Consider the following 27,614-nt stretch of genomic DNA (forward strand, 5'->3'; position numbering starts at 1 on the left):
GTGCTTTTTTTTCTGATAATTTGTTTTGATCTCTGTCTTTTGTGTGGGAGGCTCTCAATTATTTGAGGAAACTTGACTATGACTTTGTGTCCAAATGCTACAAAAAACTTCCTGAGCTTTCTTGTAGGGTGATCAGGTGGTCCTGTCATATTTTCATTTAGGACTCTTGAATTTCAGTAGCTACAGGTATTGCTGGGTAGTTCAGTTTCTCCAGAGACTAGGTTTCTTTTCCAAATGCCAGCCCAAGGTAAGAAGCCTGGCTGCTGGGTCTGGAGACAGATGGGGAAGAGACTGGGACAGGCCCACCTCTCAGGCTGCAAATTCTCACTTAGTCTGTTCTTTTTGGTCTAGTTTTCATCACTGCCCTCCCCCACTCTCAGCCTTCTTGATTCATTTTATCCAGAAAATAAAGTTCCAGTCCCCTGCAGTACTCAGTACTGTGATCTGGGTGGGGACTACTTCTCTTTACACAGACTTTTAGAGCCTCTCCCTGTCTTCAGCCCCCATTTCCCTGGCCTCACTCCCATCTGCCTATCTAGTGTCTCCACTCCTGTTCCTCACAAGGGTCCCACAAGGTAGACCAGCTCCCTCTGTGCCTGTCTGTACCCTCTGCCTTCAGGCCCTTGCACGGGGATTTTCTCCTCTCTGCTAAATCATGTCATTCCTCTATCTACTTCCCATCTCTGTATGTGGGGTTGTCCACATCTCACTTCATCAGACTTGGAGTTTTATTTTTGGTGTTTGTTCTCTTTTGTTTTGGGGGTTATTTTCAAGAGAAGAGGGGGAGGCAATTTGTCCTGACTTAGTTATCTCGAAACCACAAATCTGACTCTCAGAGTGAGCCCATAACCCACCTCTCCCCTGAACTCCAACAGCTTGTTTCAAATCTAGACTTGGTCATTTAATAGATATCTCTAATTTGTTGTCATCAACAGGACATGATTTCTTCTGCTCCTCTAAAATAAAATTTGCTTCTCTCCAAGTCTTCTGGATCTTAATTAAGGCACTCACTGACTTACTCGAGCCAAAAATACAGGGGAGAGCCTTGATCCCCTCTTTTACTCAACCTCAGCCTGCCTGCAGCCCTATCCCTCAGCAAGGCCTGGAGACTCTCTCTTCAGAACATATCCTGCTTTTTCACTTACTGTTGCATCTTCCTTAGTCACCAACTCAAGCCACCATTACCTTTTTGCCTAAATCACTTTATCATCCCCTACTTGTCTTCTTCCAGACACTCTTGCCCCCTACAACCTACTCTCCACACAATGATGAGATCATGTTGATTCCCTGATTCAAATTCTCCATCACACTTAGGATAAAACCACAACCCTTTCCCGTGGCTGATGGAGCCCTACACAACATGAGCCCTCTCTCTGCCCACCCCCACCCCCCCACCCTCCCTTCTGTCCTCAGCCACACTGGCCTCCTGACTGTCTTAACAAATCAGTCTAGCTTTCTCCTTTCTTGGTGCCTTTGCCCTTGCTGCTCCCTCTGCCTGAAATCCTCTTCCCCCGGATTTCACATGGCTGCCTCCTTATTATTATTCAGTTCCTGGTTCAACTGCCACCTGCTCAGAGAGGCCCTCTTGGCCATTCATTCAAGTAACAATTTATCAAATGGCCTTTTATACCCCTTGCCACTGTGTAAGAGGGTCGCACTTATTTGTCTACTGCTAGAATCCCAGTGCCTATCACTGTGTTTGATACACAGTAGGAGCCCAATTAAGACTTGGTGAGTGATAGAATACTTGGGAGCCAGAAGTCCTTTGCTATAGTACCAGTTCTACCAATTGCAAGTTAAGCATGCTTGAGCAAATAATGTCACCCGAGACTCAGTTTACCCTACATGTAAAATGGGAATAATAATCCCTTTCCTTTCCTTGCATGGGTGGGGGGGGGTGTACACACTGCTAAGCCTAAATGAAGTGGTGAAAGTGAAGACCCTCACTTATTTATGAACCTGAAGTCCTTGGAACACATACAGAATTGATCCCATTTCACTATTTCCCTCACCCCCTCCCACTTAGTCCAAGAGGAACTGGAAGTGAAAGGAGGACTGGGGAGGGATGAGGGTAACTGGGTTTAATACCCTTATTTCAGACTGAAAGGACCCACTGCCATTTGTACAGCAAGAAATGGCTGGGGAGCATCTCTATAGTAGTTTAACACCCCAAAACTGCAGGGCTCTTGTGCTGGCTTGGCAGGCTGAACCAGAGAGGGCTTAGGCCAACAGGGTGTCCCATGTGACCAGGGTCTTCATGGATTACACGCACTCAACTATTACCAAGAGCATCCGGAGTATTTATTGATGACTTCTATTTATATTTTTTTAAGAAAAAGAAATCAGAGCAAGCACCTTCGGGTACTGGTAAAATTTCTTCTCCGTTTTACTAAGCTCATTAATCTTTTCTAAAATGTCAACCATAATATATATTTTAAGATATTGTCTTTTGCTTTCTAATGCTCCTTTTGTTAATCCCCTCCCACCTTAGGGTTTTAGCCCATGTGTGTGGTTTCAACTGGGAACTGACCAGCATGTGAGTCAAATCTCTACAGCAGCATGGTTCCCACCAGCCACGTTATATACTTCCTTTCCAGCCAGACCCCACCCGAAGCCCCTTCCCCAAGCCATCTCCCTCCCTCTCATGTCCTTCTGCCTATGGGGTGCCCAGGATGGCCTTCTGTAAGGCTTTGTATAGGAAACTGAGGTCACCACATGGAAAGCGAGGAGGGAGAGTGATGAGAACATGGGCAGCGTTCTCATAAGACCTTGGTCCTGCACTTATTTAGAGAGGAGTCCCCCTCTCAGCAATAGGCAGAGCCTCTAGACCTGGAACCTGAAAATGCTCTGGTACACAGAGTAAATGTTTTCCAGTGGGGTTAGTTGTGGAGAAAGGGCAGCAAATGGGCTTGCAAATCCAGAATCTCAGTTACCAGGAGAGGATGAAGAGAGCAAAGGGGGTCAAATGTATAGAGACCAAACTTTGGGTGGTGAGCACACAATGGAGTATACAGATGATGTTACAGAATGTACACTTGAAACTTATATGTTATTAACCAATAGTTACCTCAATAAATTTAATTTTTAAAAAAGAATGGTTTAGGTAGTAACTTTAAGAATTCCCTGGTATCTGTGTAATTATTTCTCAGCTTCCCAAGCCCTTATACTCTTTTCTGGAAAATTTCCAACACTCCTTTGAGAGAGTCCTTATTACCCGTCTACAAATGGGGAAAGAGGTGACCTTGCTTATCCAAGACTGCCCAAGTAATGAGACAGAACGTGGATTCAAAGCCAACCCTCTGTCTTAGAGGTGCGTGGTTCTCTCTACCAAACCACCCTGCTTTCTCAGGAATCTCTGGGTCTTCCATATAGAGGTCAGCCAGGAGGCCAGGAGGTCTTAGAATGAGCAGAAGTTTGGCTTTTAGTAAAAGCAGGTGCTGAGTCACAGCTGCACTTGCTCCCTTAACCCACAAACTCCCTGTGCCCTCTAGGTTGGGGGCCCCCTGGGCCAGCATGCCACTCTTTGGCTTGATAAGATGCTATTGAAGGGGATGCTGTAGTTTGGTTTTGACACACATACAAGAATAAATCTCGTCTACAAGCCTGTGAGCTTTCCAAAGGCCATTATTGTGTACACACACTATCAGAAAAGAAAGCAGAGCCTGGAGATACTATTATTAGGTCACTTTTATTTAGAGAACTAGGGTGCCACAGCGAAAGTTGAAAACCCAGAGCCTACTTGGCTGGGATTATGATTTCTTATGGGTGATGGTAACCATGGCCACCCATGAGCTGTAAAGCGGCCAGGATGATACTTACCTGTAATAGGGGGAAAGGAGGGTGGCTAAAATTTTATAGCATTTATTGCTTATTAAAAAGTAATAATATTCACTGAGGAAAATATAGAAGTCAATACAGGTAAAGATAAAATGTACTTTAATCCCACTACTCAGAAATGTTCTCTTTTCATTCCTACAGGCGTGTGCTCTACAGTGGAAGTTTCTATAAGGCAAGTTAAACACAGCACAATTAATTATGTTTGCACTGTGCTGATTATAACAGGATCCCAATCAGGAACCAGCCTTGCAGAATCTGTCAGAAAGCTGCTCGTGGTAAAGCACAGGAACACACGGTGGCTTTGTTGGTCTGATGGAATTTCCTGTTGAGTTATTTTGTTTTTACCACGGAGTGGCAAGGTCAGTGCCACTGGTGACAAGAGGAGGGGGAAAGCTCCTGAGTTGATCTCAAAAGTAACCAAGGAGATTTTGTTTGGCTTTTGCCCATTTTGATCAACCAGTTTATTTTTTTTCCTCTTACAATGAAAGACACTCATAGCTATAGAAACACTTTAATTATTGAAATTACTGCAGAAAAAAAAAATACCATTGTTACTGTGAGTCTAAAATGCTCTTGCATTTTATACACTTTTTTCCCACTGAAATAATTGTTTTTTTAAAAAAAAATATGGTATTCAAAACACTCTAAATTTTTAGAGTTGAATAAAATATAGCAGAGTAGGCTCTCTCTGTTTATATGTGCACACATACACATATATGTATGGACACACAGACATATATGTGTATATATACACACATACAGATGTGATTTTAAAAACAAAATTAGGGACATACTAGACATATTATCTATATTTTCCATTCTTTACTTAAGAGCATATTATAAGCATTTCCCAATACATTAAATATTCTTCAGAAATATGATTTTACTGCCTAAAGTATTCCATCATATGGATGTAACATATATCCTCTTCCCTATTCAGCATTTTAAGTTGGTCCAGATCTTTTCTATTATAAACAAATGCTGCGATAAACAATGACTCTGTCCATATTGCTCATTATTTTTTTTACAATAAATTAGCACTTTAATTACCTTCATGAGGCATTCATTAGTATTATTGATAGTGTACATAAATCCCTCAATGCAATGCTTGGTACACAGCAGGCATTCAATGACTGGTAGTTATATATAGGACATCAAGTAGCTAAGAAAACAGACCAATTCTGTCAGAGCTGAGAGCTGGGAGAGAAATGTAAGAGAAGAAAGGGTGGGGCTGATTTTTCTCCCAGAGGCAAAAGGGCCTGCTAATACCGAGAATAAAATGATTCTCACTTTGAATCCAATGGAACACTACTACCCTGCCCGTGCCCTCCTGGACATGCTCTCCCTCAGTCCTCAGAGACCTGGTCCCTTAGCTTAATCACGTGGGAGGCAGGCTGAATGACACTGAGCATGCTCTCGACCCAGAACCTTTATGTAACAGAAAACTGATCACAGCACAAACAACATAAATCACTGTGTTCTCCAAGATTATTTATTAGCTATTCTCTCTCATGATGAAAAAAATAATAAAAAAGTAAATGAAATTGAAATAAAATAAGATGAAAATCCAACATTTCTTCCCCGAGGACTTCCGCTGGATGCGACAAAATGACCACTAAGGGCTTCCTGTTTGCAGCTAACTTACAAGAGAACTCATTAAAAGAAGAACTTTAAAAATATCCCAATTTCTCCTAAGGTGCACGTCTGACATGGTGTGATGAGAAAGTCAGGAGGAGGATTTTTTTTAAACAGACATGGGAATGCTTACAAGCCTAGAGCAACAGCTCGTCTGAGCCACACAGTTATACTCGAGCACAGCTGGGCTCCTCTTTGGAATGAGTCTCCCCAGTCCAGACAATTCCATTGCATGTCCTGGGGTGGGGGGGGGGGGGGAAGATGGCCAAAACCCCAGGTGTGAGTTCTGAGCACAGTCTGGTCACCTGGGGCCGCTTGGATGAATGAGGGAGAATGAGGTTCTGTGATGCAGCTGGGAGATGAACGCTGTGAAGGCTACAGCAATGAGGCCAATTTGTGATGATGGCCACAGCCGGCACTGAAGGCTCTCCCCGAAGAGGCGGCGATCTTTACACCTGCAGCAGGCGACGTGAGCACCACGGGAGTGAGCACAGCCTCTTGGGTGCGCAGGTGGAAGGTCGGCCTTCGTTCGGATGTTTAAAATCTGGGCCAGCTATTAAAACCCTGGCTCACTGGGAGCTGCAAAAGTTCTGTTTGTTCTTTCTCTCAAAATGGAAGCCTATTAATTTAAAATAAATTTATATTTGCTCCAAGAAAGGCTAGTTCTCAAATGGACTTCCATTCTTTGGGGGCTGAAGGCAAAGGGCACAGTTTTCTTTCCTTCCTTCTCTTCAAATGCCTGCTTCCTAGCCCACTGGAAGATGTCTATGGGTTTGCCTTTCATGATGCCTCTGCCCCTGGAGGGAAGTCCCCAAGCACCAGCAATGTGCAGGCCAGTCATCACCAGGTGGCCTCAGCACAGCGACCCACTTGGTGGGAGAGCTGCAGCACCTGATCACAAAGAAAGTTCCTACAGTGTCTCTCAAGGGTTCAGACACTACCTGGGGGCCTGTCCCAGAGGTGCCCCTTTCTGTTCCTGGCCTTCCCCCAGATCCAGAGGCCCAAGGGCACGGCAGGCAAGAATGGACCTAGTCCTCTGGAATAGGGGTGTTGCAGTTCCCGTGGTAGATCCTGATGTGACCCTCGCACCGGAAGTAGGCCTCGAAGACGTCACTGTAGCCGTGGTCCCTCCACCAGGTGCAAAGCTGCCGGTTCCAGGTACAGTCCAGCACGTGGAAGAGTTCAGGATGCTCCATGCCAATCATGGTGAAGAAGTCTTGGTCCCCAAGGTGGCCTCGGAAGTGGTACTTGTCGGCTAGCTGCTGCACCTGTGCCGGCTCCAGCAGGCGGCTGTACAGCGAGGACTGGCGCATGGCCTCCAGGTTCAGCAGCATCACCCCGCTGTTGAAGCCAGGGAGCCCTTCAGGGGGTGGGTCCCCAACCCGGGTCTTGGGGTTCTCATGGCGGAACTGCCAGAATGTGTGCCTAGAAAGGGGAAAGAAAGCAGAGTTAGCCTGGTTTGTGGGGTGAAGCAGTTTGCCAGCCCTGTTCCCCGGGGTCTCACAAGCACCCTGGAGGGAGATATGCTTTCAGCCCAGTTTTACAGCTATGAAACCTGAGACATGCTGAGGTTCAGAATCTGGTACCGAATCACAGGCAAGTGGCAGAGCTGAGATCTGGACCCAGGTCTCCAAGCCTTTCTTCCCACTATCTTCTGCTACCACAGGAAGACATGACCATTGTCATCACTAACATGTGCATACACTCAGGATGCACCAGCCCTGTCTAGGTCGCCACACCCCTATGAGACAGGTGCTCTGTGAGATGACAGTCCCTTAGCAGATGAGGAAACTGACACACAGGGAGGAGGCTCGGTAACTTGCCGAAAGACCTACAACCAGTAAGCAGCAAAAGCAGGGACTAAACCCAGGCATCTGGCTCCAGAGTCCATTTCTTAAGACTGTAACAATCCAGGTGGAACTTTCTACCCTCTTGTCTTTGTCTGTGATCTTGAAAAGGAGAGGAGAGAGAGAAGGGAGGGGGAACCAATTCTGAATGGTGAGCTGGTAAAGGTGTAGGAAGCTACATGCAGCCTGAAACAAAATTGTTTTCTGCCTTAGAACAAGCCTCTCATACGCTAAGACTCCAAGCCTAGCATTTCTATCACATTGAACAGTGGCGGGAGGCTTAAAACGGCTCAGGACTCAGACCCATGGGTTAGGTGAAAATCAGCAGCTACTTTAGAAGGAATGTCACTTGAATTTCGATTTCTCTCTAGGTGGATTCAGAAGTCCAGTCTAGACCCCAGTTCATGGAATGTTAGACCCAGGGGGAGCCTGCTAGGTCCTCTATCCAAATGCTTCCATTTGGAGAAGCGAAGACATTCAGAAACCTTCCTGGGTGACGTGGTTAGAGCACAGGCTATTCTGTTCTCCAGACTCCGTAACATCGAGTCCCTGTGTGCTGCAGAGGGTGGGCAGCGGGAGTCCAAGCTCCACATCTGTGAAGATGCAGTCTCAGCAGAAGGGTCAGTGACTTGGAGGAAAGACAGAGGGTCCTTTATCATGGGCAAGGGGCAGGAGTGGGGCAGGGGGGTGTTGTGCATTGAACTAGATCTCACCTATTTTTACCTGCTTCACCCCTTTCCTACAGCTTCTTAGGATGGGGAATGCATCCTGGCAAAGCCAGCTCTGCTGCCAGGCTGGAAGTGCCACCCCACTGGCCTCCCGCAGCCATAGTTTCCCCAACCAGTCACAGGATAGGGTCTGTGTGGTGAGGTGTAGAGACCAGTAAAAGGAAAACCAGAGACCTGGCCCAGGTGGGCCACAATGGACCATTTTCTAGCTCTAACACATGTTTCTGAGTCTGGGGACGGAGAGACCTTCCTTGAGGTCTCGCATATCACAAAGGGCGCCGGTAGTTTGATCCTGGAGAGGGGAAAAGCATACCCTTTGGACATCCTTACACGCGGAACACACAGGTTCATTGTTTGAGCTTGGCCATAACTGGACTATGAGTGGAACAGCGCTCTGGCGCCTGCTTGGTGATAAAAACCTTGGCAAAAATAAGCTTCCCAAGCCAACTGAGATGCTGGAGTCTTTCTAGCCACAAAAGCCTGCACTGATGCGATTGCAGAGGGGTTGCAATGCAGTTTGGCAACTCTGTTCCATCTTACCATATTTCTTCCAAATGGTTAATGTCAGCTCCAGGCTGCAAACCAGCTAAAATGTAACCAAACAGATCTGGGCCAGCACAGCATGGTAAAGGAGGAACCTCTAGCTGGGGGATGAATGCCAAGGGGCCAAATTCACCATGAGGGGAGATCAGGCTTGCCAAGATGTCAGTGGAGAGGCAGACGGTGCCAGGGGAGCTCCCAGACACCTCACAAGCCTTTGAGCCCACCAGTCCGTTTGTACCTCCCCCAGGTTTCAACTCCTTCCTTCCCAGAGAACTAGGTGGTATGAGGCGTGGGCTCAAGTCAGCCTCCTGGGTCTGTGAGGTCTCCCAGGACCACCAACACCTGCCTCTGCTTTGTCGGCACTTCACACAGTGCACGAATGGCTGGGTCCCAGGAGCAAAAAAGTGACTGACAAGGAAAGACAAAAGGTCAGTGTGGCTCAGGCTACATGACCTTCAAAGCTGGCTAGAATCATGGGGGCAGGAAAATGTCAGGACACAAAGTTGCAGCTGCTGAGGGAAGACCTGCTGCTTCATCGAGCACACAATCCCCCGCTGCGAGATCTATCTGGGGCAGAGAGAAGCAGGGAAGCACGAGAGGGTGCTCAGAAGCGTTTCTCCTGTAGGGTAAGCTGGGGAGCAGAGAGGCCACTGCAGCCCCAGGCACCCTTACCGGCCTCAGCAGGGAAGCTCCCCCAAATCTTCCCTGCCTATGCAAGAATGTGATCTGTCACTGAACTTAACAGGCCCGGGGGAGGGGCACCAGCAGCAGAAAGAGAGGACAGAACATTCTGCCAGGCAGAAACCATAACCCAGGTGCGTCTTTGGGGACATGATGCCTGGCACCACTGCTCAATCAGGGCCAAGAGGCGTTTTATATCAAACAGCCAGAAAGAACCAAGTCTGGGACATCAGCACATTATGATTGGTAAGGCGAAGCAAAGGACGGACAGGAAATTAGAAATGCTGAAGCAGAAACACAGCCTGGAAAATACACCAATGATTCTCTTAAGTACAAGATTATTTCTAAGATTGTTCAAAGCACTCCTACCACTCGAAAATGAATCCAGAAAAACAGAGCAGCTTCTTAGAGGAATGGTAGGTTTCTCTGGCCTCCATGTCAGCCGGTTCTTGTGCAGACATTTTGACAGCCCTGAGGCAGAGGGCATGCCACAGGGATGAGGAGAGATCGGAGCCCCTTTGGGGCTCTGGTCCCATGTGAAATGGCCTAACAAGGTGGTGCCATTAATTTCTCACCTCTGAGGCAAGGTGAGGGCTGCAAAGCCCTCCTACCTTCCCTCCCTCCACTCCTTCTCCAGCAGCACAGAAACGTGCTGCATTTGAATGGGGCAGGGACAGAGGTCCTCAGTTTATCCGGGTCAGGTCCCCAACTCGAATCCAGTGCTTCTTGATCTCAAGGTCTCTTTCATCTTTGCCTTACATTCCACAGGCTAATGTTCCAAGAAACAGTGCTTAGATTTCAATCTTTTTTTTCTGAATTTTGCTGGCACACCCCAAGGCCAAGGGCATGGGGGATCAGGCCATCAGATCATGCCACTGCTGCTGATGTTTCACTGACTCGGGGGTTAGACCCGAGAGGCGCCCTGAGGTAGGTCAGAGAGTGCCCAGATCTTTGCCTTCCTCCCAGGGCCCGGAGCAACCATATACAGTCACAGGGCCCCGGCGTGGCACCTGCTGAGGGCTGCAGGTGGCCTCTGTATGAATGCACTATCTGTTATGAGTCCTGGAGCTTCCAGAAGCTTCTCTGATTAACGCCCCCTCACCCAGACCCCAGTCATGTCGCCCGGCCTAACTGTCTGGATTTGGTCCTGTGCGGGTTTTTTTTCCATCTTCCATGGTCACCTGGAGATCAGCATTAGAGGGGATAAGGTTTCTTCCCCTTTAGAAATAACTTCGACTGCGAAATAAAATCCATGCTGGTGGATGGTCCCTTGTAAACGTTAAGTCTAACTAGAAGTCAAGGAGGCTTATTGGGAAAAAACAAATAAAAAACCCTCAAGCCCATTTCCAATTATGAGTGGTGAATTTTCTAAATGTTTGACATCGAGTATGTCCTAATTGATAATCATTAAAAAAAAAAAAGACTATTAAAAACCAGCAAACTAATTTTCATGAAGCAAATCCATAGAAAGGAGTATCTGAAATAATTCTGAAAAGCAAAGTCATTTCCTCAGGCCAAGGTCATTCCAAGAAGTCTCCCAACCAGAGACCCTGGCCAGAGAACCGAAAGCTCATGTTCTCAAGAAAAACACCTTCATTACTATGAATAATCCCTTTCTCCTCCTACCACCCCAGCTCAGAGATCCTTTGCCCTCCCTGTATCTTCATGCCTTTTTTCTCCTGGACTGGTGTTTCTCATGTGTCCTAAGGCTCCGAGTTTTCTGCTCATTTCTAAGAGGGAAGAAGTAAGGATGGGAATATATACCAGCCTGAGCAACTCCACGTGTTTCCCCAGCAAAGTTCTAGAAGCCTGTGCTGACTCAGGCTGAGTTCCAGCTCTAGGCTCCCAGGCAAAGAAGGCTGTGTTAGGCCTGAGATTTAGGAAGACCACATGATACGCCGCACACCTCGTCGCTGTGGACTGAGGCCTCGAGTGCTCATCAGAGTTCGTGCAAAGTCACTAACGAGCAAGCAAGGCCAGTCTGGAGGCCATCTAATCAGCGAAGGCAGAATCAGGAAACACTATTTCCCTTCTGCCCATGCTTGCGTACCAGCCCTGGTGAACTCTTGTTTGACTTGGAAGGGACCCTGTTTTCCAGTCCTCTGAGAGGAAAAGCCAGGAGAAGCAACACTCGGTGGCTGGCCTGTGTCCTGTCCACTCCAAGGCCTGTGAGGTGACCTGGGGACAGTTCTGGGTGATGTGGAGCTGGTTTCAGAGCAATGACACTGTCACAGTCCTGCCTGGAGCTGAGGCTGAAGTTCTGTGAGATGGATGCTGACTCTTCAGCTCTTTGGGGACCATCTCCCTGTGGTATCAACTGGAGAGGGTGTGGACTGCCTGGAGTTGTAGGGCCACCACAATGCGTTAAATACTCCAAGAGTCAAAACTGACCGTTATTGCCCTGGCTGGTGTGGCTCAGTTGGTTGGAGCATCATCCCATAACCAAAAGGTTGTAGGTTCAATTTCCAGTCAGGGCACATTACCTAGGTTGTGGGTTCAATCCCCAGTCCAGATGGGTTCGGGAGGCAAATGACCAATGTTTCTCTCTTGCATCAATGTTCCTCTTTCTCCCTTCCTCTCTCTCTCTAGAAGCAATGAAAAAAAAGTCCTTGGATGAGGATAAAAAAACAAAAAACGGACCCTCATTAGGATCTCTTGCTTGCAAAGCCTGAAGCAGACTTAGGTCTCTAGCTCTGCTGGACCGAGAGAGTAAGAAATGTTCTGAAAGTCACACAGGGTGTTAGTGGCAGGACCAAGAGAAGCCCCTCATAGAACCACAGCTTACCAGCCTGAAGACACTTACAGATTCATAGTTCATGTTCCCATTTTAGAGAAGGGAAAGCTGAGGCCCAGAAATTGCCATGCCCATAGTCACACCACGGAAAGCGCCTCTCATGTGCGCATTCCCACAAGTGCCTCTGCGCAGAGAAGGCAACTGCTCTCTCCCACCTGCAAAATAGGCCCTGCGGGGACGTCCCAGTGCCACTAGACAACGCCAGTCTTTCAGGAGGCATTGAGTTTGTGCTTTCTGGTCTGGCAGGGATTACCTCCTCCAAGCTCAGCACGCCTGCCGCTGGAGGGGAGCTGGGCAACTCCCATGACCAGTGGAGCCTTGCTTGGGGTAACAGGAGAAAAATAAAGCAGGTGGAAGGTGTGTGTGTGCCTTTTTTGCAGAGCCTTGTAAGAAACCTGTGCTATGCTTTCAAATACCAGTTCTGTTTACAGGTCAGCAACTGAGTGTCCAAACCATGATCGGTCCAGAACTGGGAGAGGAGGGCACATGGGGGTTTGGAGCAGGGCCTTGTGCTTCACAAGCTGAGAGGGAACCAGGCACAGGTGAGAGACAGTCCTTGGTGCAGGAACCAGGTTGCCAGGCAGGACATGTGAGGACTGCTGGGGCACTGGCATCCCACAAAAAGCCCGAGGGGGAGGGACCCTGCAGGGGTTGCCTCAAGGCCCTCCTCCCCACCCCTCCAGAAGGAAGCAGCATCAGGACCTGCTGCCCACCCCCTCTTCCCCTCCTGGCCCAGAGGCTGTGAATGCTCCTGCTTTGTAAACTCCTGGCATCTCTGCACAGCCCACCCCAGTCTAAGAGAAGGGGGGTTCATGGAAGTGAGACAACCTGAGGAAGGTCCCGGGAACAGGGGGAGGGACAAAGGAGTTAAGATCTGAGAATATGTTCCCAAAGTCTGTGTTTTCTAAAACTATGCCATGCAGGAGGGAGACTTTAGCTCAAGAGGAAGGTCATCCCAGGGCACTGGGGTAGCTATTCCATGAGCCAAGCTCTCTATAGAGCTGCCTCTGTTAGGGCCTGTACCGTGGACTCTTCATGTTTGCTTATAAGACTGAGCTCTCCATATTAGCTTCCTAGGGCTGCCATAACGAGGTAGCACAAATCTGGTGCCTTAAACAACATAAGTTTATTCTCTCTCAGTTCTGGAAGCTGAAAGTCTGAGATCAAGGTGCTAGTAGGTTTGGTTCCTTCTAAGGGCTGGGAGGGAGAGTCTGCTCCCAAGCTTCTGGTGGCTTGCTGGCCATCTCTGGCGTACCCTGTGGAAGTGACATCCCAATCTCTGCGTTCATCTTCACGTGACATTCTCCTTGTTCAGGTGTCTGTGTCCCAATCTCCCCCTTTTATAAAGATACCAGCCATGTATTGGGTTAGGGGCCCACCCTACCCCAGTATGATCTCATCTTAACTAATGACAACTGCTACAACCCTCCTTCCAAATAAGGGCACATTCTGAGGCACCAGGGGTTAGGACTTCAACATACAAATCGGGGTGCGGGGGGGCACAGTTCACCCCATAACATCTCCAACAATGAAGAAGGATTAAGATATTAGATAGAGCTCATCTTCATACCTGTTCTCATTGTTGGAACTCAGAGGGCACCTGTGTGGTTCAGAACTGCTCTGAGCAAATTCCCTGGCCCCTGCTGCCCACAGTGGGCTTAGGCAGAGAGCCATGACGGATTAGGCCGCTTCTGTCCCAGAGGGTGACAGAAGGAAGTGGGTGTCGGTGGCTGGACACACAGGCTGAAGAGAAAAGCAGAGGGATTCAGAAATGTGGGAAGAGCGAGCAGAACATGCCCTCAAGGAACGGGTGGTCTAGTGAGAAGGTGAGACCCCAATACACCAAGAGTGGGAGTAGTGAGACGAAGAGGGGTCTGCAGCTGGAACTCGGAAGCCTGGGCTAAGCACCAGCTCGCTGTCTGAGCCATTGGGCCTTTCAGCGCCTTGGTGTGCTCAGCAAGGGAGATGAGACACCCCCTATTACAGTGGGCACAGTGGGCCTGCAGGTCCTGCTCAAGGTCCGTGTGGCTCCTCCAGGTTCCCATAGCAGCTGTAACAAAACTCTTAGGAGCAAATGCATGCACAGATCCTGCCCAGCGCCATGCCCATGAAGAGCGACCCTGACTGTTACCACGGGTGCTCAGCCACAGAGGGCCCAATGCCCTTGCCTGCCCAGGCTCCTCTTAGGGTGTGGTACCTCCTCCTAGACCAGCCCTCGTCCAACCAGCAGGCTGTATGGAGGTTTCTGTTTTGACATGGGTTCCTGCTTCAGAGAGACCAGAAGCATATAGGTGACCCCCCCAGTTTGTCTTGTTGCCAACGCTGCACCAGCTATGACCAACCCAACTCTGTGAGACTGTAAACCCTGGTACAGCACTGGAGTCACAGAGGGTCTGACCATCCCTGTGGGCAAGGCCTCTGACCTGCCACAGGGTAGCCCTGCCAATGCTGCAGCCTGGTGGCTACCAAATGCCCCCAGTCTCCCCTCTGGAAGGGCTGTTGATCAGCCTGAGCCTCCCATGGCATGGCACAGCCAGGACCCAGAGGCTGCACCCCCCTGCCCTCCGGAGGGGGTGTGGTGCCCTTCTCTTAAGTGTCAGTCCTCTTCTCACACACGCAGGGAGCAGGCGTGTCACCCAGCCTGCTGCGCCTCAAGCCCAGCCTGCCTGGACAGCTCCGCCACGTGGGCTTCCTCCCACACCTGCTGCCCCAGAGTTGTGAACGCTGTTGGGTGGGGCTGGGGAATTCACCATCACTCAGCCCCACAACCAGCTCTGCAGCACTATGTGCCTGCACTGGTGTGGGCCCTGGAGGGCCTTATGGGGAGAAATTGGAAAAGAACAAAGGACAGAGATGAGGGGAAAAAGGAGCACGGAGGGTTCAACCTGGCAGATGGAGCTCAGAGGGGCTTACTACAGGGATGGGAGCCACTAACAGCCATGACAAGGCTGGGTGAAATAAAAGAGGAATGGTCTGTTCAGTCTTGAACAGGTGCCAGCAAGAACAGCAACGTGGAAAAGCCAGCAGGCTTTTGACCTGGATACAAGTCACAAGCATGGAGTGCAGAGCTGGTACAATGGAATTCTAGAGAGTTCTGACATGTAGGGGATGTTAGAAGAAGAGCCAGGAAAGATGTAGGACCTTGGAGTACGCCAGACACCTGTCCCCACATTGACAACCTGAGTGGCCAGTACAGACTCCAGCTGTGGGCCTTCTGTCTGCTGTGGGAACCCCGAGGAGTCACATGCACCTCCGGTCCTACAGTTCTGTGATCCAGGCACCCACAGTGCCCCCAATGTGCTCCCCACCCCCTGATCCCCATCCAATCCAGTGGATCTCCAGGCCTTCTCCCCCTGGAAGTTGCCCTCCAAGCTCACTTATTGATACCAACCGCCCATCCTGTGCCTCTCATTTGAACGCTTCTCTGGACTGGATGGAATGACAACCCAGACAGTACTGAGTGCCTTAGCCCCTCCCTTCACCAAGTGGACACTGTCCTGTCACCTCCCCCTTGGCCCCCAGGGATGTACACTGCCTCTCCCCACACACACATCCAGAGCTGTCCCCCTCCACCCACCAGAGCATCATCATCAGTCTGGCTGGCTCCTTGACCGTCGTTTGTCGCCTCTGCCCACCACCCACACCCTGGTCCTCTCTGCTCCATCCCTAGGAGCATCCTCTCTAATTTCAACGACTATGATGAGGGCCCCACCTTGGCCTCAGGGTTCTCCAAATCCCACTTAAGCTAACCACTCGGTTCTCCCCCTGTGAACCTTGCTACCTGAAGGCACTCTGCCCCAGTGACTGGGATAAAGCCCCTCTGGCCACAATGCCCTGCCCTTCTGCCCTCTCAGCCCCTTAGGGATCTCTGGGGCCACCTCTTGCCAGTCTAGATTGTCAGTGTCTCCTAGATTCCCCTGGCTCCTGCCCTGCCCCTCACCCCCACACCTCATGGCATAGGAGAGTGGGACAGTGCTGGAAATGCTGCAGAGGGTGAGAACTTGGAAGTGCTGCAGGAGGTGACCAGCACTTCTGAGAAAGTGAGTGATAGAGACTAAGAGGCCGGGCACTGAGCACTAGGGACCACATGCACAGGAGGAAACAGAGACAAGGAAGGTGGGTGGTACATTGCAGTCAAGAATGGGCAGAGGGATTGCTAAGCACATCTATATGCCAAGGGAAAGGACTGTGTATGCCAGAGGAGAGAAGAAATGTAGAGTGAACAGCAGGGTGGGAACTCAGAGGAATCAGAATCATGATAATGGCTAACATGTGAGTTCTTCCTCTCTGCCATGCCCTTAATGGATTGACTCATTAGAGGTTTGTTACAAACAAATGAAGGAAGTGCTATTATCTCCACATTATAGGTGAGGAAAGTGTGGTAGTGAGATATAAAACAAGGTCCCAGGAGCCAGGCAGAAGAGTTTGCCAAGAAGAGGGAAGTCCCGGGACTCATATGAGACTAGAAGGTTCTAAGTGGGAGGTAGGAATATTGAAAAAGTTTGTGTTTGGTGAACTCTAAATCTAGGGAAGGTAGAAGCAAAGCCATCTATGGAGATAGAGGGCCTGGGGTACAAATAAGGTTGAGAAAGAAAAATAGTAATAAGGAATTAATAAAAGTAAAGGGATTAGCCCCAGTGTTGAGGACGTGAGTGGAGTCAGAAAACCCTGGGATTGATAACTGGAATGTGTCTTATCCATCTGTTTCTTAGGGCCTAGTGTGGACATTTGATTCACAGTGGGCCCTTGAGAGCTGTTCAATTTCAAGTGGATGAATGAATGAATGAATTAAAGAATGAATGAAAGAAGGAACAAGAGACTATCAAGTCAGATGGCAGAAATTTAAAAGGGGAATGTTGAATGATGTAGTTCAGAAAGGCAATTGGGGAAATATGTCCTCAGCCCTGTGAATTGGAGCCATGGGGTCTTCACCGGAGGGAACCAGGTTTTACTCAAGGTGAAGACAGAGAAGGCAAGGCAAAGAAGTTGCCCCCTCACCCCCACCCCCGCCCAGAAACACACATCTGTGGTGAGATGCCAGTGTGACAAAGGTGAGCGATGAAGGGGCCCAGATGGGGACCTAATCCAGGGGTGACCACAGCCCTCTGGACCATATCCTTCCTAGTGCCATCCCTGGAAGACCCCCTGGCTTCCAAGTACATCACTGCAAGGGAGCAGCTCAAATCTGGTGGCAGCCCCAGCACCCAACCAAGAGACCGCAGGGCCTTGAGCCAGCAGGCTGGGCTGGTGAGGACCCACATGCAGTTGGCCCGGCCACCTAGGCCAGGCCTCAGCTCAGCTCTAGAATCTTGCCCTTTCCCTGAAATGAGGCTGAGAGAGGGGCTTTCATCAGGTTGAAGACAAAGCCAGAGGGAGTCACCTTCAGAGTTGGCTCACTGTCCCCAACAGCCCCTTGGTACTAGGGCACACAGGAGAGAAATGCGCAGGACACATGCCGGATGCTTTCCGGGACAGTGAGCAGAACACAGGTGTGTGTGGTAATGGTAACAAGGAGGGGGAATGTGTGGAATTTAACCTTGTTTCAGGAATAAAGCTCAAACCATCCAGCCCAGTGCCCTTCACCCTCACAGAAAGGGGTATTCCAACTCATGAGAAGCACCTCGGAGAGACTATCTGGGCACAGCTGACTCAGGCACAAAGGCAGCTGAGCTGCAGCAACCAGTGTTACTTCTCAAGCCCAGTAAAAACACCGCGAGCCCTTGCATTCCATCTAAGCTGACCTTGCCACTGTCTGCTCACTGTCCTACACATCCATGGCATGGGTCTCAGTCGAAGGTAAATCATGGCAATTGCCAAACTGACACAAACACCGAGGATCTTCCGTGTGTCAGGCACAGAGCAAGGCAGCAAGGGCAGACAGCAACGGGTCAGACACAGGCCCTGCCTCCTGGGAGCCCATCATGGGCAAGCTGCAAGGGACTCACCTGGGGTCTCGTTAAAACGCAAATTCTCATTCAGATGCCACATTTCTGACAAGCTCTCAGGTAATGCTGATGCTATTGGACCAAAGAACATAATCCAAAGAAAAAAAGTATTTCTATTATATTTATGAAGAGCTGTAAAACCATAAGAGCAGCAATGATATCATTTTATCCTGAAAATGGCCTTAAAATAGGTAGCATAGCCACTTGCAAATTTTATATGAATTTTATACTAATACTTGCTGCACCTTCTCACTTTGTCAGTCCTGGTGTGTGAGTGTGGAGGGTGGAGGGCTGGGGAAATGCTTCCTTGAAGCAGCCTGCTTAACATGCTGGGAGGGAGGGCCCAGCTCTGCTACCTTCCATCCTCAGTCTGAGGTGCAGGAAGAGGCGGGGGTGGGAGGCAGGTGTATATTAGTATTCTACTGCTATGAAAAACATAGGTTAAGAATGCAGATTCTGCAGGCAGACAGTCCAGGATCAAATCCTGGTGCTCTGCTTACTACCCTGGAAAAGGTACTAAAGCTCTGTGGCTTCAGGCTTCCTGTATGGAAACAGGGTTGTTGGGGGGATGTTATGAGGTAACACAGGCAAAATGCTCAACATGATCAGAGAAGCTGACGGAAGCTGTGGACACACGTTCAGTGAGAAGCAGTGTGGTTTCTCTGTGGGAGACACACCCACTCCCCACCTTGTCTACGCAGGCAGCGGGCCTTGAACCCAGTTCACCTGGCTCTGCACACACCATCAGGGTGAACTTGGACAAGTCACTTTCCTTCCTAGGGCCTCAGTTTCTTTACCTGTTAAATCAGTGGTTCTCAGCCTTCCTAATGCCATGACCCTTTAATACAGTTCATGTTGTGGTGACCCCCAACCATAACTAAAGCATAGTGATTAATCACAAAAACAATATGTAATTATATATGTGTTTTCCGATGGTCTTAGGCGACCCTTGTGAAAGGGTCGTTCGACCCCCAAAGGGGTCGCGACCCACAGGTTGAGAACCGCTGTGTTAAATGGATTAATCAGCCTTAGAATCCTTTCCTGTTCTGAAAGCCTATCATTCCATGCCCAGAGTGATCACCAGACTCCAATAATTAATCTCTCTTTAAATTAGGACCAGTGTGAGTACAATGTGAATCTTTTTTTTTTTTTTCAGTTACTTGCTTTTGTTTCAAAAACCCATTTCCATGTATCAACAAAGCCCCACCGTTTGTGGTGAGCATTTTTGTGAGCCGTAATCTGTGTCGTGACAACCTGGCAGAGCCCAGGATGGATGTGGCGAGATCGCTGCAATCCTCGGGCTCATTCTGACCATTCTGACCATTCTGACCATTCCGACAGGGGCTGGTTCATGCTCCCAGGCCTCCGAGAGTCTCACCCTTTGGCTGTGGGGATGACACACTGCTGTGAGCACTAAGCACAACACAGAAAAGACGCACCTGGACAGCTGTGTCTCAGCTGGCCTCTCACCCCACCTCAGGGCTACCCCCAAGGCACCTGTGTTTCCTGTGTTGCACACAGGCCTCCTACAACTGCATGATGACCCAAGCAGCAGAAAAATCCTTCTTGACTTTTTAAGCCTCTCCTCACTCCAGGGCTTCCTGGGGCCAATGCACAGGGGCAGCTGCGTTAGAGGGCATTTATATAAATAGAACACACCTGAGCAAGATGGGCCTCACCCTCCCCGCCCCTCCCCAGCCCGTCCAAACATCCAGCTTGTCTCCGGCCTGCCTGGCATCGCCACACAGCTTGCTGCACTACACGCCCTGAAGCCTCACAGCTAGGCAATCCATTGTGCTGCCTTTGCTTTTTTCTTTTTTGTTGAGAAGGAAAGAAAAAAAAATCCACAAAGCAAACTGTCCTCCTGACAGGTCAGCTCAGACCACAATTGCGCTAGACTGGATCAAGGGGCAACATGACCAGGGCTTTATCAGAGTGTGGTTCAGAAAGTAAGCCACTCCTCAAAGGCGGCCTGGAATCCCAGCTGCTCCTCTGAGCCTCAGTCTTGGAACTGAGGCTCCTTCCTGGACGTTAGGCATGCCAGGGGTCTCAGCAGAGATTACAGACCTGCAGGGGAAGTGTCTGTGCAATTCCAATTAACAAGCACAGCAGCTAAGAGCAGAGGTGGAGGAGTCAGGCCTGGGCTCCCATCTCAGGGTTGACCCTTCTAGAGGTGGGGACAACAGCTCGTGACTTAACTCTGAGATGTGGTCATCTGTAAAACTGAAAGAATGAGATATTTTATTACAGCTCTTATAGGCTTACGTAAGACTGTATGCCAGGGGAGAGCCTGGCACAATTATTAATTCAAGATATACTTAGTGAAAACCTACCATTCTAGGCCCTGGGAGACAACAATAAATAAGAAAGACAATTACGATTCCTACCCTCATGGGGCTTGGTGTCAGGAAGCAGGTGGGGAGTATGCAGACCAGGCAACAAGCAATCAGGATGCCAGGTGATAAGAGATGGGATGGCACAACAGAGGGGAGCTCTGAGACCTCAAAGGAGGCTCCTCACCCAGGCTCGGGGGCTTCCAGGAAGAGTTCCTGGAGAAAGTGGTACCTAAGTCATCATGAAGAGTTAGACAGGTGAAGAGTAGAGGTGGCAATGAGAGAACCCAGCATTACTGAAGATGAGATGGGCAGTGGGCAGGGGCCAGACCAGGAAGGGTCATGTGAAGAAGTGCAGGGATGCTGACCTTGATGCTGAGAGTAACGAAGGGGTTAAAGCAAGGCCACTCCTATGTGAGGAAGGTCCCTGGCCAGCGGAGCACGGCTTGGAGGAAGCTTGGAGGAAGCGGGGCTGGGGCAGCAAGATGGTGGGAGGCTGAGCAGTGACCAGGGGAGCAGGGTGGTGCTGAGGGTGGAGGAAGTGCAGGGCCCGGGAGACACTCAGCAGACGTGGGACTGGACCTGAGGACTGATGGATACAGGGGATGAAGGAGGATAAGGGACTCCAAGCTGGTGTTTCTGTCTTGAGCACTCGAGATGGCATAAATGGCAACAGCTATTTTAATCATTGTCACTGACTTACACAGGGACACTGGCCAGGTCACGGACCTTATTCTCCCACTTGTATAACAAGGAGACTTCCCAGCTCAGATATGCTGTGGCTCTGTGGTCCTTTCTCCAGACACAGGACCAGGCTGGGAAGACTGGAAAGGGGACAGCTGTGAGAGGCTGGGCTGTGAGGCCCATTCACGTGCTGCCTTCTCTCCAGGTGACTTGGAGCAAACCTGCCTCTCCCCTGCTCCTTTCAGATGGTGGCAGCATCACCTCACCCAGAGCAGAGGCCCCAGAGCTCTTCCTCTGCGTCCCTGTCACGGCATGCCGGTTTCCCCCTTCAATCTGGAAGTGCATCCCGGAGTACCTCCTCGGATCTGTTCTGCTCAAGTCTATTCTCCATACCTTCCAGACAGTTCACCAGAATCTCTGCTGTGCCTGGAGCTGGGTGGGGGAGGTGGGGCCTCCCTATAAAGGCAGAAAAGAATCAGAACTACCCTCCCCTCTCCCCACCTAGTGCTCTATTCAGGTGTCCACACAGGCATGCCCAGGGCTGCCTGGAGCTGGCAGAACATCGTAGAAGAGGAAATCCAGCCCACTGTACACAGGACCTGTGACTTCTAGCTCTCTGCAGGGTGGAGTCCTGGGGCCTGGGCTGAACCAGAACCACCAACTGGGATTTCAGTGACATGAAGAGTGGAATTTTAGAAAAACAGATCAAAGTTGGCATTAAAATTAGATGCTAGTCCAAGGCACTACCTCAGGAGAATAATTAGAATCCTCTGACATAGCAGTGGCTCTACTGGCCCTACTCCTGGAGCTGCCCTCTTTCTGGAATTCTCTGGGTGTTCAGGGGGCAGCCTTTCCTCCTTGAGGGTTCCTGGTGGCCAGCTCTCCGCCTTTCTCCCGTGGCAGTTCAGCTGCTGGACCGCTGCCTGAGGAAGAAGCGCTGTGACCTGGACCACATCCAAACTAACCAGGCACGATCTTTGCTCGCCCATGCCCGTGGAGGCCCCCATCCCACAAATGCTGGTGCCTCCAAGGGCATGGGTTTCAGAGCTGCTCTGCTCTCTGACCCATGGGAAGCCCAAGGGTTGTTTTGCTGGGGAGCCCACAAGTTTCCAGCTAAGTCTCAGCCTGAGGAAAAGGAAGGAAAAAAACTCAGCTGTGGACACACCTCGGGAAGGAGGCAAAGAAGAGAAACGAGCACTGTGCTCACACCCACATCCACGCCCTTGGCCGCCCAGCCTCCTCTACACTCCCGTCCCCCAGCGGGGCCTCCACCTCCTCAGAGTCACCTGATTCCTTGTCCAAGAGCAACAGACATCTGCTCACAGGCACACAGACCAAGAGTTTCCCAACCAGGCCTCCTCGTGGCCCGTTCTGTCCAGACACAAACGTGCAGGGGTGCTGCCACAGAACGTGACTGGCTGACTCATCCCCCACACCTTGTTTCGACCCAGACTCCCTGTGGGATCTTGGGAAACTTTTACCACACTGAGGCCTTAAGCTTCAGACCTCCTCCTCAGAAGGGCACCCCAGGTATTGCACAAATGTCTCGCTGAGCGAGCTCCAAGCCAACCACCCTGCCAGGCAGCCGCATCTCTGGATGTGTGGGGACCGTGCGTCAATCATGCCGTCTGCTCTTCCACATGGCCAGGAACCTTGAGGCTGCGCTGACTGTCAGGGCCCCTCTCTGCACAGACTCGACACTCCTGTACGGTGCTGCTCAAGTCCACCTCCAGGAAGGTTTCCTCAGCTAACACTGCTCTTCGTCCACTTCCCCTCTCTGGCTTCGCTTACCTAACAGCTGTTCGGTGGATGGCAGTGCTTCTCAAACTCTGCCGTACACACAGCAGTTGCATCTGCAATCTGGTTCATGTGCAGGCTGGGCTTCAACAGGTGAGAGGGGCAGGAGTCTGCATTCCTGACAAGCTCTCAGGTGACGGGATGCTGTGGTCCACAGGTCACACTTTAGGTACCAGGAAGGTAGAGGAAGAGGGAGGACTCTGAGTCAGTCAAACCATATCCTGGCGCCAGCTCTGCCTGAACCAACCATCACCCTCAGAAGACTGCCATGAGGGTGGCATAAGGGCAGGTGGTACTGAAGCAGCAGACACCCACAGGTGCAATTTCTCTTCTTTTGCTTTGGTTTTCTCCCTGCAATAGGAGGGAGCATGATACCTCAGAAGGGAGGTATTGCCAGAGAATTAAATGAGATAACACAGAACCCTGTGGTGCTCAGCAGGTGTTGGATGTGTTTTCCTTCTTTCTTTCTGCTGTGTGGTTCTGGGTCTAGCATATAACCTGTGCCCCATATGATCGGTTGAGTGGCGGGGCGGGGAACCGAAGGCCTGTCCTTTAGACTGATGGTCTCCATCTAGTACTGAGTGCTTATGCACGTGTTGCTGGGGAAAGGGGTTGCTTGGGTCATGCTGATGGGCAATTCCTCAAGTCATTTTGTTACTTGGGTGCTTGTGCTTGAGCAAAGACACTTGCTAAAATGTGGAAGGAGACACAAAAGCGCAAGGGCCTACAAGTAGCAGCCAGCCTGGAGAGCCCTGAGTGAGGCCCCAAGCTCTGCTGCCTCCTCATCTGCTGGCCAAGGCATCCTTCGCTGAAGGTAACAATGCATTCCCACGTAGCTCGATTCTCTGAAGGTCAGCAGCTCAAGAGAAGAAAGTGAGGTGCTTTTTAAAAGCTGTATTATCCAGTATGGAAAAAGACCACTTATCAAAACCTTTCCTTCTCTGTCCCTTTCCTTAGCCTGTAGGCACTCAAGAGAGGGTCTTGCTTGGTTTGAGAGAGGCTGGGGGCTCAGGGAACCCAGCTCAATACATGATATATAGCAGTGTTGCTTCTAGAGTCTAAAGCAAAGGCCAGAGGAGAAATCAGACTGACGGCCAATCCATCTTCAGCAAGCATTTACTGACAGCCAGTCTATACTCTCGCCTTCCTCGCCCCCTCCCCACATAATAAAGTAAAACCCTTTTCTCTTAATCAGAAAATTATGCTCTTTGAACATACTTGAAAGGGGTACCTGCTAAGCCTGGGACCACCTGGGGGAGATGGGGGGGGAATCCCTCTGGCATGGTCCCAGTCTCCATCCAGCGTGGAGGGACACGTGCAGCCAGAGAGGGAGTGCTGTAAATGATGGTGATGCAGACACAGAGCTCAGGGGGCTCTGAGTGGGATGACATGATCCCCAGAAACCATGCTCTGTTCCCACAGTGCATTCCCCTAACATGCACACATGTGCACATGCATGCACTCATATACACACATATATTTCCTCTGTCTTTGGGAAACAAGTTCAATTTCCAGCTAGTTCTGTGCCCTCCTTGCTTCAGAAAGGGGTACAGATTTGCAAGGAAGCCACTGCTTTCCCAGCCCCAGCCCTTCTCTATGCCCTGGTAACATTCACGGTGCTATTTAACAAACAAGGATGAGGTTTCTTTCTTCTTTCTTTTTAGTCCTCACCCAAGGTCATGGTTATTGATTTTTTGCGGGGGGCGGAGGGGAGACATTGATTGGTTGCCTCCTGTGCATGCCCCAACCAGGGATGGAACCCACAACCTAGGCATGTGCCCTGACAGGGAATTGAACCTGTGACCTTTCAGTTTATAGGACGATGCTCCAAACTGAGCCACAGTGGCCAGGGCGAGGTTTATTTTAACTGGCAATTAAAACCAGAGCACAGAAATTAGTTTTATAAAGCTTGGTTTTCATAGAGGATAACTTTCCTTCTGTGGGTTTAAAAAAATGAGAATCTTGATTGAAATTGTAGGCATCCACATAAACAGTAAAGCCCCCCTCAGCCTCCCAAATGGAAAGAGCTGTTTTGCCTGAGGTTAGAAAGAATTGAAATTCACATGATTTGTTTCCATAATGAAAAAGAAAAGAAGGTGAAAACGCCAAGACTGTGCTGTGAACTCAGACAACACATCCTAGTGCAGGCTGCATCAATTTTTACCTCAACTAGATCCCTAAGAAGACCTTTCCTTAGCCCCCATCTTATTTCTCTGTTCTGCAGGCAGGTTAGTTTCTCTCTGCCCCAGGGTGGTCCAGTCCCCTATATTAGAACAGTGACGACTTCCAGTTGGAGATGGCCTGACGGACTGTTTGTAGTGCTGGGTGGTTTTCATGTAAACACACACACACACACACACACACGCACGCACGCACGCACGCAAGCACAGATAGCTGACATTTATTAAGCACTTTTTCCATGCCAGGCAGCCTTGAAATAATTTATACAGATTATCCCATTTCATCCTCACTACTCTGTAGCAGTAATAATGGCACATGCTTAGAAAGCAGCAGGTACCAGCACATGTAAGCACTGTTCTAAGTGCTTTACACACTTGAACTCAATTACTCTTCACAAGCTTGTGAGGTAGGCATGATTATAATCTCCACTGTATAGATGAGGAACCCAAGGGCTTACAGAGGTTAAGAAATTTAGCCAAAGCCACTCAGCTAGTAAGTGTGAAGCCTAGGCTTGAACGCAGGCATACTGGACCCAGAGCCCCCTCTCAGAACACCGTCCCCACCACCCCTCAGTGCACAGGGAGCGCCCTGTGAATATCCCACTAAGACAGCATCCCTGAGCATCTCCTCTGCCACGCAGCCCTGCCGCTCCCTCCAGCAGTTCCCCGTCAGCAGGGGAGCGTGGGCGGAGGGAAAACCCTTGCACAGATTCCCTCATGCAGAGCACTCATGTCGGGCAGAAAGAGCACTTCAAACCAACCATTCTACCCGGAGAAAGATCAGGCTAATTGAAGGAAATCAAGAAAGGCCCCTGGAGAGTACAACTTCAGTGATGAGCAAGGAGGAAGAAGAACTAAGAGTCCCGGTAGGGGTGGGGGTGGGGGTAGGGAGGCACAGTGGGCTCCAGGGCCCAGACACAGCCAAGTGGCAGAGGAGACGAATGCTGTGTGTGTCCACTGATACGAACTATCTAGAACAGGCACATTCACAGAGACAGAAAGTAGACTACAGGGGCCAGGAATGGAGGAAGGGGGACTGGGACCTACGGCTTAAAAGGTACAGTGTTTCTGTTTGGGTGATGAAATATTTTAGAAATAGTGGTGATGGTGGCACAACATCGTGAATGGAACTCATGCCAGCGACTGTACATTTAAAAACAGCTAAAAGGACACATTTTATGTGACATGTATTTCACCACAATTAAAAAAAAAAAAAAATGGAGGAGAAACAGCCACTGTGTGCGGACCCTGGCGAGGTTGCCAGGACCCTCTGCACCGCCCTGCTGCGGAGCTCAGGGGCCAAGGCAAGCCATTTCTTCCCTTCGGATCTGAGAACTGAATCCCTTGTGCCTCAAGATAGAATCAATAGACTGAAAGCCTGGCTGGCTGCCCGCATTCCCAATCACCTGCCCACTGGATCCCTCTCTGCCCTCAGACTGAAGGTCTCCAAGCCACCTGAGGCTGCCAGTCCCCACGGGGCTGCGGCCTTTCTTTTTCACTCAACTGCTTCAAGCACAGCCTGCTCTGCAATCACAATTTATCTGTTTTCCAAGGTTGTGGATGCCAGAGGAATTTATCTGTTTTCCAAAGCTGTGCATGGCAGCCGCATACTGTATAATTAACATGGAATGTTCCACGGGAGCGGGAGCCGGGGACATGCAGGACAGAAGTCAGCTTCTCAAACGCCTTCTGTGGAAGAAGGGCTGTTTTTCCTCTCCTCCTCCCTTCCCGAGAGATTAAAATAAAATTCAGAGAGAGAAAGAAAGAAACCTGTTCGGCTTCCCAGGTACAAAGCAGACCTCAGTGAAGGTGCGTGGCCTCACACATACGGAGTAACAGCTGAACAGCTGCCTTCCTCACCAGCCAAGCCCCAAGGCATATTTAGCGCACACCACTGAAGCGCCCATCAACCCAGCACAGCCACTTGGGGCCTGCGCCGTCAGTCTGGATGCGATCAAGTTGCTGAAAGAGAAATCTATTACTTATAATCAGCTGGTTCACAAGCAAGCCCCTTTCCTTGCACAATGCAACAAAAGCATAACCATATGATGAGGAATTAAATGCAACAACTGTATCTAAAAAAAAAAAAAAAAAAATCTTGTTCATAGTGTAAGAGGTTCTTAAGAAAAATTTCTCTGTTTTCTAAGTGTAGCTTTGGTAATATTTGGAATCTGTTTCTTGCTTAAATGGGAGTGGGAAGAGAAAAGTCTGCTTGTCTATACTTAAAAAAACAAATGAATAAAAGGAAGACATGCACCATGAAGAGCAGGGAGACAGGGAGGAAAGAAAGAAGAGCCATTCCCAAACAGAGCAAACTTTTAAAAAAGAAAAAGAAACATTAAAAAGAAAAGGAGGGAGAACTTATTCTACAAAAAGTGGGGGTGGGGTGGGGAGACAGACTAAGTACTGAAAGAAAAATCTGAAAGAATCTGGAAATTCCAACTCATACATAAAACCTTCCAAGACCTTGCATTGGAAATGAATTTCCCCACTGCCCCTGTTCCTAGGCTATCGCTCCTTACAACGAGTGGTCCACTCCTGTCTGTCCCTCCCCTCCCCCACCAGCCTATGGACCTATGATGGACAGCTGAACAGGGCTGGTTTCCTATT

General features: G+C 49.7%; 1 protein-coding gene across 1 annotated transcript in view; it reads right to left on the bottom strand.

Annotated features, from left to right (window-relative positions):
- Positions 1-5,738: 5,738 nt before the first annotated feature.
- The window catches only part of XXYLT1 (xyloside xylosyltransferase 1), a 179,655-nt gene continuing 157,779 nt past the window's right edge, over positions 5,739-27,614 (bottom strand). Inside the window, exon 4 of the mRNA XM_090283280.1 lies at positions 5,739-6,897. Within this exon, the coding sequence (XP_090139406.1) occupies positions 6,501-6,897 (397 nt within the window). The 3' untranslated portion in view covers positions 5,739-6,500. The remainder of the gene's footprint in view (positions 6,898-27,614) is intronic.

The sequence above is a fragment of the Furipterus horrens genome, unplaced genomic scaffold (genome assembly GCF_987537825.1).
Source record: "Furipterus horrens unplaced genomic scaffold, mFurHor1.1.pri manual_scaffold_1, whole genome shotgun sequence".
Classification (NCBI taxonomy): Eukaryota; Metazoa; Chordata; class Mammalia; order Chiroptera; family Furipteridae; genus Furipterus; species Furipterus horrens.